At 43.9% G+C, this 13,073-nt stretch overlaps 1 protein-coding gene across 1 annotated transcript in view; it reads right to left on the bottom strand.

Moving 5' to 3' along the window:
* Positions 1 to 5,317: 5,317 nt before the first annotated feature.
* Positions 5,318 to 13,073, bottom strand: part of NR2E1 (nuclear receptor subfamily 2 group E member 1) — a 30,762-nt gene continuing 23,006 nt past the window's right edge. The window contains exons 7-10 of the mRNA XM_019499879.2: positions 11,904 to 12,000; positions 11,365 to 11,514; positions 11,003 to 11,108; positions 5,318 to 6,690 (exon numbers count right to left, since the gene is read on the bottom strand). Coding sequence (XP_019355424.1) covers positions 6,528 to 6,690; positions 11,003 to 11,108; positions 11,365 to 11,514; positions 11,904 to 12,000 — 516 coding nt within the window. The 3' untranslated portion in view covers positions 5,318 to 6,527. The remainder of the gene's footprint in view (positions 6,691 to 11,002; positions 11,109 to 11,364; positions 11,515 to 11,903; positions 12,001 to 13,073) is intronic.

Here is a 13,073-nt window from a genome sequence, read left to right as displayed (position 1 = left end):
GGCAGCTGCCTACCACCCAGCAGCAGTCCCCATCCCCATGGGCCTGAGCTGAGGTGCAGCAGCACCTCCACTGGTCAGCTACCCCTACCCCAGGGCCCCCAGCACCCATTCTCCCCCTGAGCTCAGCTCCACCACTCATCCTGGCTCCAAGGGCCCTGGAGCAGGAGCTGCCAGCAGTGGGGCCAGCCCTGCAAGTGGGCTGTGCTGGCCCTGCCTGCTGGAGGGACAGCTGGCTCCACTGGCAGTGTCTGCCATCACCCACAGGTGAGCCCTCTGCCTCCTGGGCTTGCTGCAGTATGCACACCCATGGGGGTGCAACCAGAGGCTGGAGTGCTGGACACCTGTCCCTGGGTTCCACCCCCTAGGTGCCCCCACCCCACTGCCCCCTATCGTAGGCAGGTGCATACAGCACACACTGTACATAGTCTGTATGGAGATGAGGATGCTTTATTGGTGGTGGAGGGGCTCTGTGTGGAGTGGGGCAATAGGGGTCTGGTATGGAGTGGGTAAGGGCTCTGTTGTTGGGGAGGGAGGTGGAAGGGGGAGGTCTGTGTTTGTGGAGGGGAATAAACTGCTTTTCTGAGAACTGTCTGCAGTGAGTGTGGTGCTGGCAGAGTGCAGTGGGGCTGGGGCTTGGGGCCAGGTGGGCTACAATAGGGAGTGCAAGAGGAGGTGGTTGGCCTCCACTGATGGGTGAGCAACTCTCTTGTGGCCCTGACTGGGGGGCCATCTTTAAAAGCTAGCTCTACTCCCTGGCCACCTGCCTTCCTGGCTCAGTGCAGCCATAGCCTCTGCTCTCTGTGCCATGGCTGCTCCACCCCCAGGCCCTGGGAGTGACGTCCTCTGCCCTGGGCTCCTACTCACCACCCTGCTCACTGTGCTGCCCTGCTGTGGGGACTGCCACTGTAGCTGCCACCACAGCTGGTACTCCTAGTGTCAGGCATCCTCCACTTGCTGTGTCTTCTCCACTCAGGCCTCACAGAAGAGTTCCCTTCGGGCCTGAGAAATGTTATGCAGTTCTCTGGTTGCAACGGTGACTTGGGCGATGTCGGTCTCAGCAACTTTGAGGTGGGTGGTGAGAGTGCACCAGCATGTCTTGAGGCAGCTGAAGGCACACTCCACCAGGGCACAGGTCCTGTCCAGGCACCAGTTAAAGTGTGCCTGGTGGGAGTCCAGCTGGCAGTGTAGGGGTGCATTGGCCAGGGGAGGAGCGGGTAGGTGGAGTCCTGATGAGGAGAGGCAGGACTGCCACCTTGCCCAGCTGGAAGTCCAGCACCCTGGGCACAAAGCACCTGCTCTCCAGCAGGGCGGGCAGGGTTGCAGAAGACACAAGCATCATGGGCACTGCCCACCGAGCTGCCTCTTACATTGGTGGAGGCACCGCAGTAGTCAATGTAGTAGGGGCAGTCACTGCCGGATGGGCAGGTGACATGGATGTCAGTCTCATCCAGGGCCCTGATGCACTGGGGGAAGCCCAGAGGACAGACCCTGCCACCACCTCCAGGGGGTGTGCACCCAGAGCACGGTGGGTCTCAGCACATCCTGGAGGGCACCATACACCTCCAGGACAGCCTTCCTGAAAGTCATCTTGCCCATGCTGAAGACTTGGCTGACAGCTCAGGTTGGCAGGCGTGGCCAGCTTGAGCAGAGCGATGGGCTGGCAGGTCTCCATGGGGAGAAGCCACTACATGGTGGTGGTCTGCTGATTGAGAAGCTCCTGGAAGGTGGCCTGGGTCATCTGGAATGGCTCCAGCCACTGCTCTTTGCCCCAGGTGGTCTGGATGATGTGCAGCCACCAGTCCTGGCTGGCTGGGTAGGCCCACAGGTGGTGGGGTAGGAAGCCAAAGAGCATGTGGATGGCCCCCATGGTGGTGTCCAGGTGTGAGTTGTCAGCATCCTTGCCAGGGTCTGAGCAGCAGCACGGGGTCCAGGCAGCAGGCACATGATGGGAGGAGGCCTGGGACACTGTAGTGAGCCAGGCCAGGTGGCTGTGCCACACAGCAGGGCCACCAGGGCCAAGACTGACTTGGCCCAGGTGGTGGTCACCATGGCGGGGCAGCACAGCAAGCAGGGTGATGAGCAGGAGCCCAGGGCGGAGGACATTGCTCCCAGGGCCTGAGGGTAGAGCAGCCGTGACACAGCGGGCAGAGCCTCTGGTGAAGCCACCACGTGCTGGCGCTGTGCTCTGCAGGCTGCTCCAGGCCAGGAAGGCAGTTGGCTAGGAAGCAGGGAGTAGGGGCTGTCTTTTAAAGATGGCCACCAGGGGGCAGGAGCTGATTGTTGCCAAGAGTAACAAATCTGCTCCCAAATGCCTGCCCATGGTGGGTTTACTCCACAGTAAATTACTCTGGAGTAAACCCATCCAAGAGTATTCGCACATGTTGATGTGTGCACTGAGGAACTGACTTGGAGGAAGTGGCCACTTCCTAAGCGTGAGGGTTTACTTACCATGCTAGCTCCTCATACTTTGGTTTTTACTACACCTATTCATATTTGAGCCCTGCTAAAGCCATAATTTAGGGAAGGGCCTTCCAGTGAAAGTTTGCCAATAGAGAGTCTCATCCACCTTGCTGAAATGATACTAAGCTTATCTCTCTTTCTTCTAACACACATGATCTTCTGTAGGAGGGGAGTTCTGTCTTTATATAGCTGGTTCTCAATTCTAGTGCCTGGGGTATCCAGGTTGCACCTCATGCTGGGGCTAGGCCTACTGCTATGCGGATGATGACTTCAAATGCATCATCAGTGGCACTTGCTACTCTTTTTTTATATGGAGTGACTTGTACTGGGCCCTGAAACTTCTGTCCTCTTCAGTGGCAATGCACAGGGGGTGCATGGGTGCTGCCCCTGAGAACACTGATGCACCCCCTGACAGGCCACGCTGCCCGCTGAAGTGACGGGCAGGGGGTGCAGGTGAGAGCACTGGTGCCCCCCTGCGAGTGCCAGCCAGGGAGTGAACACGCTGTGGCCACTTCCGGGTGTGCCGTGGCCACTTCCCGTTCGGCGCGACTGGCCGGTCGCTGACCGATTGCTGGAGGCCATGTGCCTCCCCCTCCGCCCGTCTAAGGTAGCACCAGTCACCCATGGTCCTCTCTGCCTACAAGCTATGTTCTTCTCAGTCACAGTATGACGTTCCCAAAGCAATGCACCCAGTTTCATGCAGTTATGGACAAACACCTGTTAATTTGGCAGCGAGACTGCCAGTGTGTCCCTTGAATGCCTTTTCTAGCTATGGCAAAATAGATGTAAAAATGATCATTGGACAGTTTGCTTTTCTGAATAATTTATTTGCTGAAAGGCAGTTTCAGGTTAATCAATTCTCTTAGTAAATTGGAGAATAATATAGCTAGTAGTTTTGGTGGGATAAAGAAGAAAGCTTTAAACATAGAAACAGTTTGTTTTCATATTGCCCAAAAGTTTGAATTGCTTAGTTTTGGAAGACTCACGTGGGACTTCAAGCACCATTCAGAACCAGTGAGGACAAGAGGAGTGGTCTTTAACACTTGCTTGCAGGGTGGGAGGCAAAGGTTGAAATCCACTCAGTGCCTGATTCTTAGCAGAGATTTGAACTGAGGTCTACTCATATCTCAAAGGAGTGCCTGAACCACCAGGTTATAGTGGCATTCTCTCTCTCAGTCAATATGTTAACCATGCATGCACAGCAGAACAGCTTCAGGAGTGGAGCCTGAGACACATACTCCAGAATAGCCAGTGCTAGTGGTAGGGAGTTCTCCTGAAACGTGAACTTACTTCAGATTCCTGCTCTGAATCCAACAGAGGGATTTTGAACCCACCTTCCTATTCCTTGTTGCTGTATATGCTAGTGGTTAAGATACACAAGAGCAAGGTTCTTAGCACCATAGTGTTAGAGCTACTATAGGGTAAAAGGGACTCCACCATCATGTTGTCCTCTTCACTGGTTTTATGAATGGTACTTAGGTCCTCTTGTGAATCTAACTCTTCGCTTTTTTTAAAACATGCCTAAAAATGATTGTTTGTACAGAAATGGATTTTTAAATATATTTTTCAGCAAATTTATTTTTCAGCCAAATTTAGTTGGTTGTACACCCCTAGATCCAAGAGTCTGACCATCTTAAGGTACATACAACAAGGTCTAACGAATGCGGTTGCAGAATTATATTGTTGTTCCTGCTGTTTGCTATAATTATGCTGATTTTTGGTTCCTTGTATTTAACACAGCTGTCTATTTAAATTGGCATTAAAAAGATGAAAAACTGCATACTTGAATCTTAAAACAAGGTGATTTCACAGGCAGCTAAATTAGATACATGCGTACTAGCCAGAGCTTCATGCAGTCCATTCTTAGCACTTGAAATAAATTGCTGCTCTCTGCCATGTCATGTTCCCTCTGCTCCTCCCAGGTGCACAGAGAGCAGAAAACACAAATCCTTACATGTGTTGTGGGATTACTGCATAGACAGAGGGTTTAGGGTGAACATAATTCCAGGATTTGCCTCACTTTCAGAAGGATGGTTCCACTCACTCCATAGCCACTCATACAAGACGGCAATTCCTCAGATGCTGAAAGCCGCAGCATCTATACTTTGAAGAACAGCCCTGTTTGCTTTATTTGGCCACTTTGGAATGTGTGACATGCAAAAGTCTTCACAGATCTGAACAACTGGAAAACATATGGGGTGAAATCTTGGCTTCACTAAAGTCAGTTTTACCACTGAATTCAGTGAAGCCAGGATTTCATTTCTGGTCTTTATTTCTTGACATTTAGAAATAGCAACATACTGTTGCATGCTGGTACCTCCATATAGTACTTTCACTGTATGTTCTTCAGTCACCACTCAACAATCCTTGTCCTTCACTTTCTTCCCTGCTTTTTGTTGACCTTCTAACTTTTTCTCTCCATCTGGGAGCTGATTCCCTTTCTCTGGATTGAATGCATAATTGCACACCTAAGTAAAACTGTCTTAATTGATTTTTGCCTCAAGAGCCTCTTGTTAGCTGCATAGTTGTTTAACTATCAGCAATGTGCATAGCATAGGAACTGCCATGCTAGAATAGATCTGTGACCCACCTAGCCTTTTATTTTGTTTCCAAAAGGAGTTGTACCAGATGCTTCAGAGGAAGATGTAAAAAGGCCTGTGGCAGGTAGACATCTATTTGAAGAATATGCCTGCTCTCTGCTTAGAAGAGTATAATGCTACCTAGAGGAGATTAAAACAGGGGTGGAGTGAAACAAGTTAAAAAAAACAAAGAAAGGCTAATTTAAATCCAATATATTTTTATTCTTTGTAAATACAATGAGTACAACTTTTTAACTTCACAAATCAGTTAATCCACTTTGTACAAGAAAAGTTTTACTCATTCTATGATAGTCCAAGTGCTGATTTTTCTCAGTGCTAGTTTCTAACAACAAATCAAAATTTGTAAAGTACAGCAGCTATCTTTTAAATGGTTTTTCCTACTTTTTCATATGTATTCTCATATCAAATAAGCAGCTTATAACGTGTGTAGATGATCAAGGCTTTTGTTAGAACCTGGAGTTTTCTAAAAAAAAGGCATTGGAGAGTCTCAAAGACGGTTAGCATTGTACCAATCAACCATCTTTATTTCTTCTAAAGTAAGCTTTTTCCCATTATTTTTGTGAGTTATTTCACCTTTCTGCACATCTCACTGACAAATAGTTTGGCCACCATTGCCTTTGGTTTCAGCACTATGTTGATGGGACAGCGATCTGCATGCTTAAATCAATCGTCTCCATTTTATTTGGTTTTGCTGTTTTAGACTTCCTTATCAGACTTATCTTTTATTTTGTTTTTAGGGATGGATGTGCGTGTGTGCATGCTTGCGTGCATGTGTGTGTAAAGCTCTTTTGTCTTTTAGGTGTTAACCAAACCAAAATTCTGGTGAGATTCTCATCAACGTTCACCAGTTCATTTCACAGGAAGGCCTGGCCTATTGGTTCCCAAACATAACTGCCAACATAAGCTACTTTAAAATCAGTTCTGAAGGCCACTTTATGATGTATTACAACAGAAGCAATGTTTTGGTAACCTGATTTTAAATGTTTCCTATAATATTAAGAACATATTCACCAATATAAGCTACTCTTAAAACAGTTCTGAAGGCCACCTCATGTCGCATAACAAATAGGAGCAAAGTTTGGTTACCCAATTCCAAATATTGAAAGAAATATAAAGTACCTTCTTTCACATTTTATCTTAATCTGCCGGCTAAAGGAGAGAATAACATAGTCTTTGTTAACTGTGACTGACAAATGAATTGCTACCACCCTGTAGTAACAGGAGAAGCAGCCAAATTCCATCCATTGCAGTCCATCTGTGTGGAAAAGCATTCTCTCCATGATCTAAAACACTCTGTTCAAGGCAGAAGAATCATATCTACTGGGATACTTTTCCTTTGTCAATGAGTTTAAAGGCTAACCATTCCCAGGCTTATGGTTCCTGTAGAGTGTGTTAGTTGAGGCTTATTCTCCATGAATAAAAGTTCTTCTCAAACTGTCCATCCTGATTGTTTATTCTTAAGGTAATTTATATGTCACTGGATTTGTACATATCTGAAAGCAGTCTTGTAATTGGCACATTCCCTATGGTCTTTTTGAAAAACACTTCTTCTATTGTAGATGGGCTTATTGAACGTAAAGCCGGCAACAGCAATAAAAGTTTTCCAAAACGGCAGGGTTGTGTGGGATACCTAGAATACAAAAACATAGGGAATCTTACTGAGGTTTTCCGTATTTCTCTAAAAGTCAAATTAGCTTACCTCATGGAACAGCAAATACCTGAATCAGCAAATTGTATGATTGGATGTTACTTGTGGGTTGAACCTTTATATTATATGAGTGCTTACTTATAGATTCATAGATTGTAGAGTCAGAAGAGACCACAATGGATCATTGTGTTCAACCCCCTGCCCCTGGCAGGAAAGAGGACCGAGGTCAGATGACCCCAGCCAGGTGACTATCAAGCCTCCTCTTGAAGACCTCCAAGTTAGATAATAGTACCACCTCTCTTGAAAGCCCATTCCAGATTCTGGCCACCCTTACTGTAAAAAAATTCTTCCTGATGTCTAACCTAAATCTACTCTCCACTAGTTTTATCCTTTTCTTACGTGAGCTGAAATGTTGACTTTAGTGGAAATGCTCCCGAGTCAGTTTAGCAGGATTTGAGCCAATATTTGTTATCTAGATATTTTGTTTAGTTTCCTCAGAAGGATAACTCCTACAGGGACAAAATGTTGTCCTGGCATCTGAGACAATAATCATGAATTAGGTGCAATTCACATGAGAATCATAAGTAAACTGTGTTGATAATATTAAAAATTAAATCTACCCAGCATGTTATATGAATTATTTTGCATGCTTCTGGGTGCTATATAAATACTGTTTAAATACTACGAGTTTACATTTAAAATAGTAAAACTCTGATTAAGTAGCTAAATTGCCTCCCCTGCCCTCAGAAAATCTGCATGTATAAAAGGCGGTTCTACATTCTCTTCAGTCACAGATCCCTTCCAGTTTTTAAAAAGTAAAACAATATGAGCCACATTTGGATCTTACTCATGCTGGTTTAACACCAACATAACTCTGCTAAATTCAGAGCAATTACTCCTAACTTAGTGTAAGTGAAAAAGGAATTGTGTCTAATATGAGAACATTCCTACTGCAGCCATTTAAGCCTGGACCAGTTGCCCTGAAATCAAATGATTTCACCAACGTGAAATCAAAAGATTGACACAAGTGTAAAATGAGAGAGAGAGCAGAATCAAGCCATTTCTGTTCATGTAATGGTACGTAGTGAAACTTGAGAATGAAATCCTGATCCCATTGAAATCAATGTGAGTTCTGCCATGGATTTCAGTGCAAGCAGGGTTTCACCTACAAAATTCCACACACTATTATGAGAATACATCAAAATATAGTGCAAACCATAAGGCACTGCAAAAAAAAAGAGAAACAAATGTTTTGTTTTAGATCCAGAAAACCTAACTAACAGCATTTTTTAATACTTGCCTTTCCAGAAAAGTGGCATAGATTTTTCTGCATTAGTAAAATGCCAATCAGTATGGATTTAAAATAATGAATTACCGAGGAAGGCTAGAGAGAAATAATGTTGTTCCTAATTTCTGCTTTTACTTTTTACCCATGTGGTATTGGGCCTAATGCTAGCTGCTGCAGAAATATTCATGGAAGAATATGATCTATCCAATATGTTTTACTGCCTGGCATCCCTGTTGACAGCAGTCTGGGCTGCGGCATAGTTTTTGTGTCACTCAGTCCATAAATCCCAAGCTTATGCCTGGGATTTTTGGAACCTAATTCTCCTCCAACACTGAAGCATACAGAACTATACCAGTGTACAACTAGTGTAAATAAGAGGATTTCCAAGGCATTCACCAGCGGAAAATCTGTTCCTGTGGAACTTGGAGTGTAACATCTTTGGCTTCTCCCTCTGACTGCTCATGTAAGCCTGAATCCCGTGGCATAATATTGATGTGGAGATTCTTCCAGAGGCCACAAAGATGCCACTCTGGCCCTTTCACTATGTACTGCTGCAACAGGCTGCTGTATGTTTGTTAACTTCCACAGTGTAGGTTACTTTCTTTAATCTAAACAAGTGGACTTCAAAGACAGTGAGCATTGTTTTTCTTATACATATAAAACAATTAAAAATGTTCTTGGGTTTGGAAAATAATTGAATTTAAGTGTAGGTGATAGCTGTGTTTAATTTTTAGGATTTCCTTAGGGATGTGTTGCCATTTGAATTCACACATGTAACTCACTGATCATTAAATCATATCCTTTATTTTATTCTGTTTCTATATAATGCTTATCACCACCATTTCTTAGTTAGTCACATATTTGTTCTCTCCTTCTGTCACCAGAGACAGAAATGTGTCTAGTGGAGTGTTTTGTATTAGATGTACACACACAGATAAATATGTAAATGGACATTGTTGTATGTTCATATTTAAGGCAAAGTCAAAGGAAGGGCCTGGTGCTTGGAGCAGAAGATGGTGAGGTTCGTGGTCATTTCTAAGGGAATTCATTCAACAGTCTTTGCCTGTCTTCTGAGAAAGCTATTTCTTGCACAGAAGAGCTTTATTTTTTTCACAAGAGAGCTCCATTGTCCCAGAAGAGTGAAGGGGTCAGTGGAAAGTGAGGAAAAGCCCTTGTTCAAAAGAGTAAATTTGAGTGTTGCTCATTCTTAGAACAATAGTAGAGGAAGATGCCAACAGTGGATCCAGGATTTCTCAAAAAGGGGTGCAGGAGCAGCAACCTGCACTACAGGGGTGGTTGCACCCCTAGCTGCCAGCCTTTTTTGCCCCCCTGATGCAGAAAAAACCCTTTAAAAGCCTCCAAGTCCCTAACGCAGGTGAAAATCCCCACTCTCCTTCCCTCCCCTCAACCCCTCCCTTCATCTGGGGATGGAGATAGCAAGCCACAGCATGACAGAAGAGTAGTTCCCTCCTCCCTGCTCCATTTCCTGAAAGCAGCTGCAGGGCAGGGGATTCTCCCTGCACATCCCCACTGCTTTTGTCACCATCCCCAACTGAGCCCAGCCTGCATGCAGCCAGACTGGAGCAGAAGGAATAGCCCCTGGTGCTTCTCCTACCCCCAGAACAGCAAAGAAAGCAACAGCAGCAGGTGAGAGAGATAGAGAAGAGGAGGGGAGGAGGGATTTGCACCTCCTTTAGGACCTTAAAAAAGTCCCCTGAGGCTCCTATGGTGTGGTCCAATCCAAAAAGGGAGGGTGCAGCCACACTACTGCACCCTCTGTGGATCCAGGCCTGGAAGAAGCAGTTTGATATGATTAGACCAGTGGTTCCTAACCTTTTTTTGCTGCAACCTGGTGCTGGGAGTGGACTGCAGTAGCAGCCTGGGAGCACGGGCTGGGGAGCATGTGGTGCAGCTTGTCTTTGGTGTGCGGTGCCACTGACATTGCCTCCGCAACCCTCATTTGGGTTGCGACCCAAGGTTGGGAAGCACTGCACTAGGCATTACAAAAATTTAGAAGGGGACAAGGGTAGTGAACTGCAAACGGAATGGGAAAGCTGCAATGTACCACAGAGAAGTTACACCCCTTCCTTTCCTTTCTACCTACTCCCTCCATCTCTAAATTGCCTCTCTGAATTTCAAGGCTAACTTAAGTAGGGGCAAGACCATTCAGAACTTACCACTGCAGCCCCTCAAATGGATGGAAGAATTGCAAAGAATGAGCTAGAAGATTCACCCTTTCTTCCGTTGCACTTTTCTCCCCTATGCATCTCTCCTCACAGTCCTAGTTGCCAAATGAACTGCTTGGGCCACACTCCTAGACTTGTGGCTCAAGTTGGGAAGTTATTCTAAGCAGTGGTAATATTGAAAAGACAGCTTATATAGTAAGAAGAATAGTAGAGTGGTTTGTAGATTGCATAGTGCCTTCCCAGTTTTATTCTTGTTAATTTTAAAAGGTGACAGTTGCACCTTCTTATGGTTGTTTTCTGCATCTTGATTATGTTACACAGGACTAGACTGAAGTGAAAATCTTCTTTAATGTTTTAACTCTCATAATTTTTGTTGCTATGGCCTGAACTAAGAGTCACAAGATCTCAGTTTTTCTGTTCCCATCTCTGGAATGGGTTCACTCTAGGGTCTTGGATGAGTGATTTCACTTCTCTGTGCTTCAGTTTCCCCACCTCAAAATGGGTATAGCAATACAGTAAAAAGATTTTAATTCTTGGAAGAAAAGTGCTGCTATTATTATATGTGTTATTGCTTTTATTGTTTTTGTTATTTAATGCTGTGAAAAATCCCAGATGAAAAAAACTCCATTTTCCCATTTATCTGAATAAATTCCATATCCCTTATTCCATTTGCAGAATCTAGGTTCTGCCACAGACATACATTCATCATTGACCTGGTGTGTGAAACTCTGGCCCCATTAAATCAATGGAAATGTGCCACTGCCTTCATGGAGGGTACCTACAACATTTTAAAAGCATATTGAAAAAAAACAGCAGTCACCTGGTATGGATGTAACTGTTCAGAGTGAGCTGAGCTTCATCTTGAAGGGCTGCAATGGCGGCAGCATTTCGAAAACTTCTGAGTTCAGAACCACTGTGTGTAGGTACTGGAAAGCAGATCCGTAACCAGTCAGTTTGACTCTTCAGTTGGTCAAAAACATTTACATTAGTGTTAATTAAATTTATCTAAGAATGCACTGTGATGTGTACAATGTTTTTAACGCTTACATGAAACACTGCCTATCAGTACTGAGCAGCAGAAAACTGTAAGCCGATGTAATTGGATCTCTGCTACAAAATGTTGTTTTAAGTAGCTAACTGATAGTAATCAGAGTGAAAAAGCAAGGGGATATTTCTGCTTACCAGCTTTAAAAGTGACAATGCATTTGAGACAGGCAAATTCGGTAGCATCTAGCCGAAGTTGTCTAAATCTAGCCACAACCTCCTGTAAAGCCTGTATTTCTGAAATAATTTTATTCAGCTTCTGAGAATCTGTATTGTCACCATTCATGCCTACAATAAAAACATGTAAAATAAATACTCTAATATTAAGGCATTTGCAGTATTTTATATTGATTTCTGACAAAATCCTCTGTATCAATATCTATTCAATTGTCACTCTTAGATATCTGATGCTATGTAAACTGACTATATTGTATGAAAGTTAATATAAAATCTTCTCTTGGATGATAACAAACACAGTAATTTGCATTTAAATGACAATGCAAGCAGTCATGAATACAACAAAACAACATTATTTGCATTTAAATATAGATTTATAAATGACAGGTATGCTCTATTGTTCAGTACAAATTTGTTATTCTTTACATGTTGTTCTTTTTTCAGTAATGTATTTTTATGGTAATTTCTATAACAAAGTCATTAAATTGTGCAATTCTTACCAGATACAGCCAGTAGAGTGTTAGCATCAACTGGAATGGCCCATTGTGCTATTCCTAGAACAAACAGTTCTCTCCAAGCATCTTCCAAAAGCATCAGCTGTCATACAATAGATGTACAATATAACATAGTGTATAATTTATAGATTTATAAACAATTTCACTATGTAAATTTCTGTTATTTTAAAAACTACTTTAAATGCCTGTCATGGTATTTTTCCCTCTGAGTACTTTAGCTTTTCTTTCATCTTTTTTATAAGGTATCTATGCCTAACTATATGTATTGTAGATCTATTACTGAGACTAATGACTTGTTTTAGGCTGTGGGTGGAGAGAATCTCCATGGTGTTAGGTGCTGTACAAACAGAAACAGAGACAGATCCCACCACAAAGGCCTTGCAGTCTATATAAACATCTATGCATATTTTTCTTGAGTAGGCTTCTACAGTGAAAGGCCTCTTCTCTCCGTGTGCACCTCAGTGTTGGAGTCCCCTGGGGTTCAGTGGTAGAATACTTGTCTGCCATACAGGAGACCTGGGTTTGATTCCTGGATGCTTATACAATCACAGCCATGGAGGCACCAAACATCTGGACTCAGTCTGGCCTTTGGATTTGGTCTCAGTGGCATAAAGGGGAGATGAAAGATCTGGGTAGCCTCCACTCCTCCCTAGTCATATGTGTTGAAGGTCTGGGTGACCTCTCACGCATGCACCATGATCTGGAAGGATTAATGGTTGCCACTAAAATCCTCAGTGTTAACAGGTATACGTGTAGAGGGGGGAATAGAACCTGAACAGTTCTTTTGGTGATGTTGCTTCTACATTAGAATGTTTTATGTTACAAATATATGATTTATCAAATCAATCGTGACCTCGTTTGCTAGAGAGTCCCTTCAAAGCACTACTTTATGATCACCAGAAATAGCTTTTTTACCTTTAACCCATTCTTGGCTGAATGAATCTGTCATTCTTAGATGGTACACGTAGCTACTTGCATATTTTCAATTTTACTTGTTTTCCTACTTTTGCTTAAGATAATCCTTGCAAACTGGTTGCTGATTTTTTTCCCCTTCAGAGTGAGACCCTTAGCTACAAACTTCCCTCACCTGTTTGAATCCAGACCCAAGAATTTTGGTTTGTCCCTCTCTCTGCATAATGGACCAAACAATTCCAA

Source organism: Alligator mississippiensis, chromosome 1 (assembly GCF_030867095.1).
Source record: "Alligator mississippiensis isolate rAllMis1 chromosome 1, rAllMis1, whole genome shotgun sequence".
In the NCBI taxonomy this organism is placed as follows: Eukaryota; Metazoa; Chordata; order Crocodylia; family Alligatoridae; genus Alligator; species Alligator mississippiensis.
The sequence above is the reverse complement of the archived record's forward strand: the minus strand, read 5'-3'. Positions and strand labels throughout refer to the sequence as shown.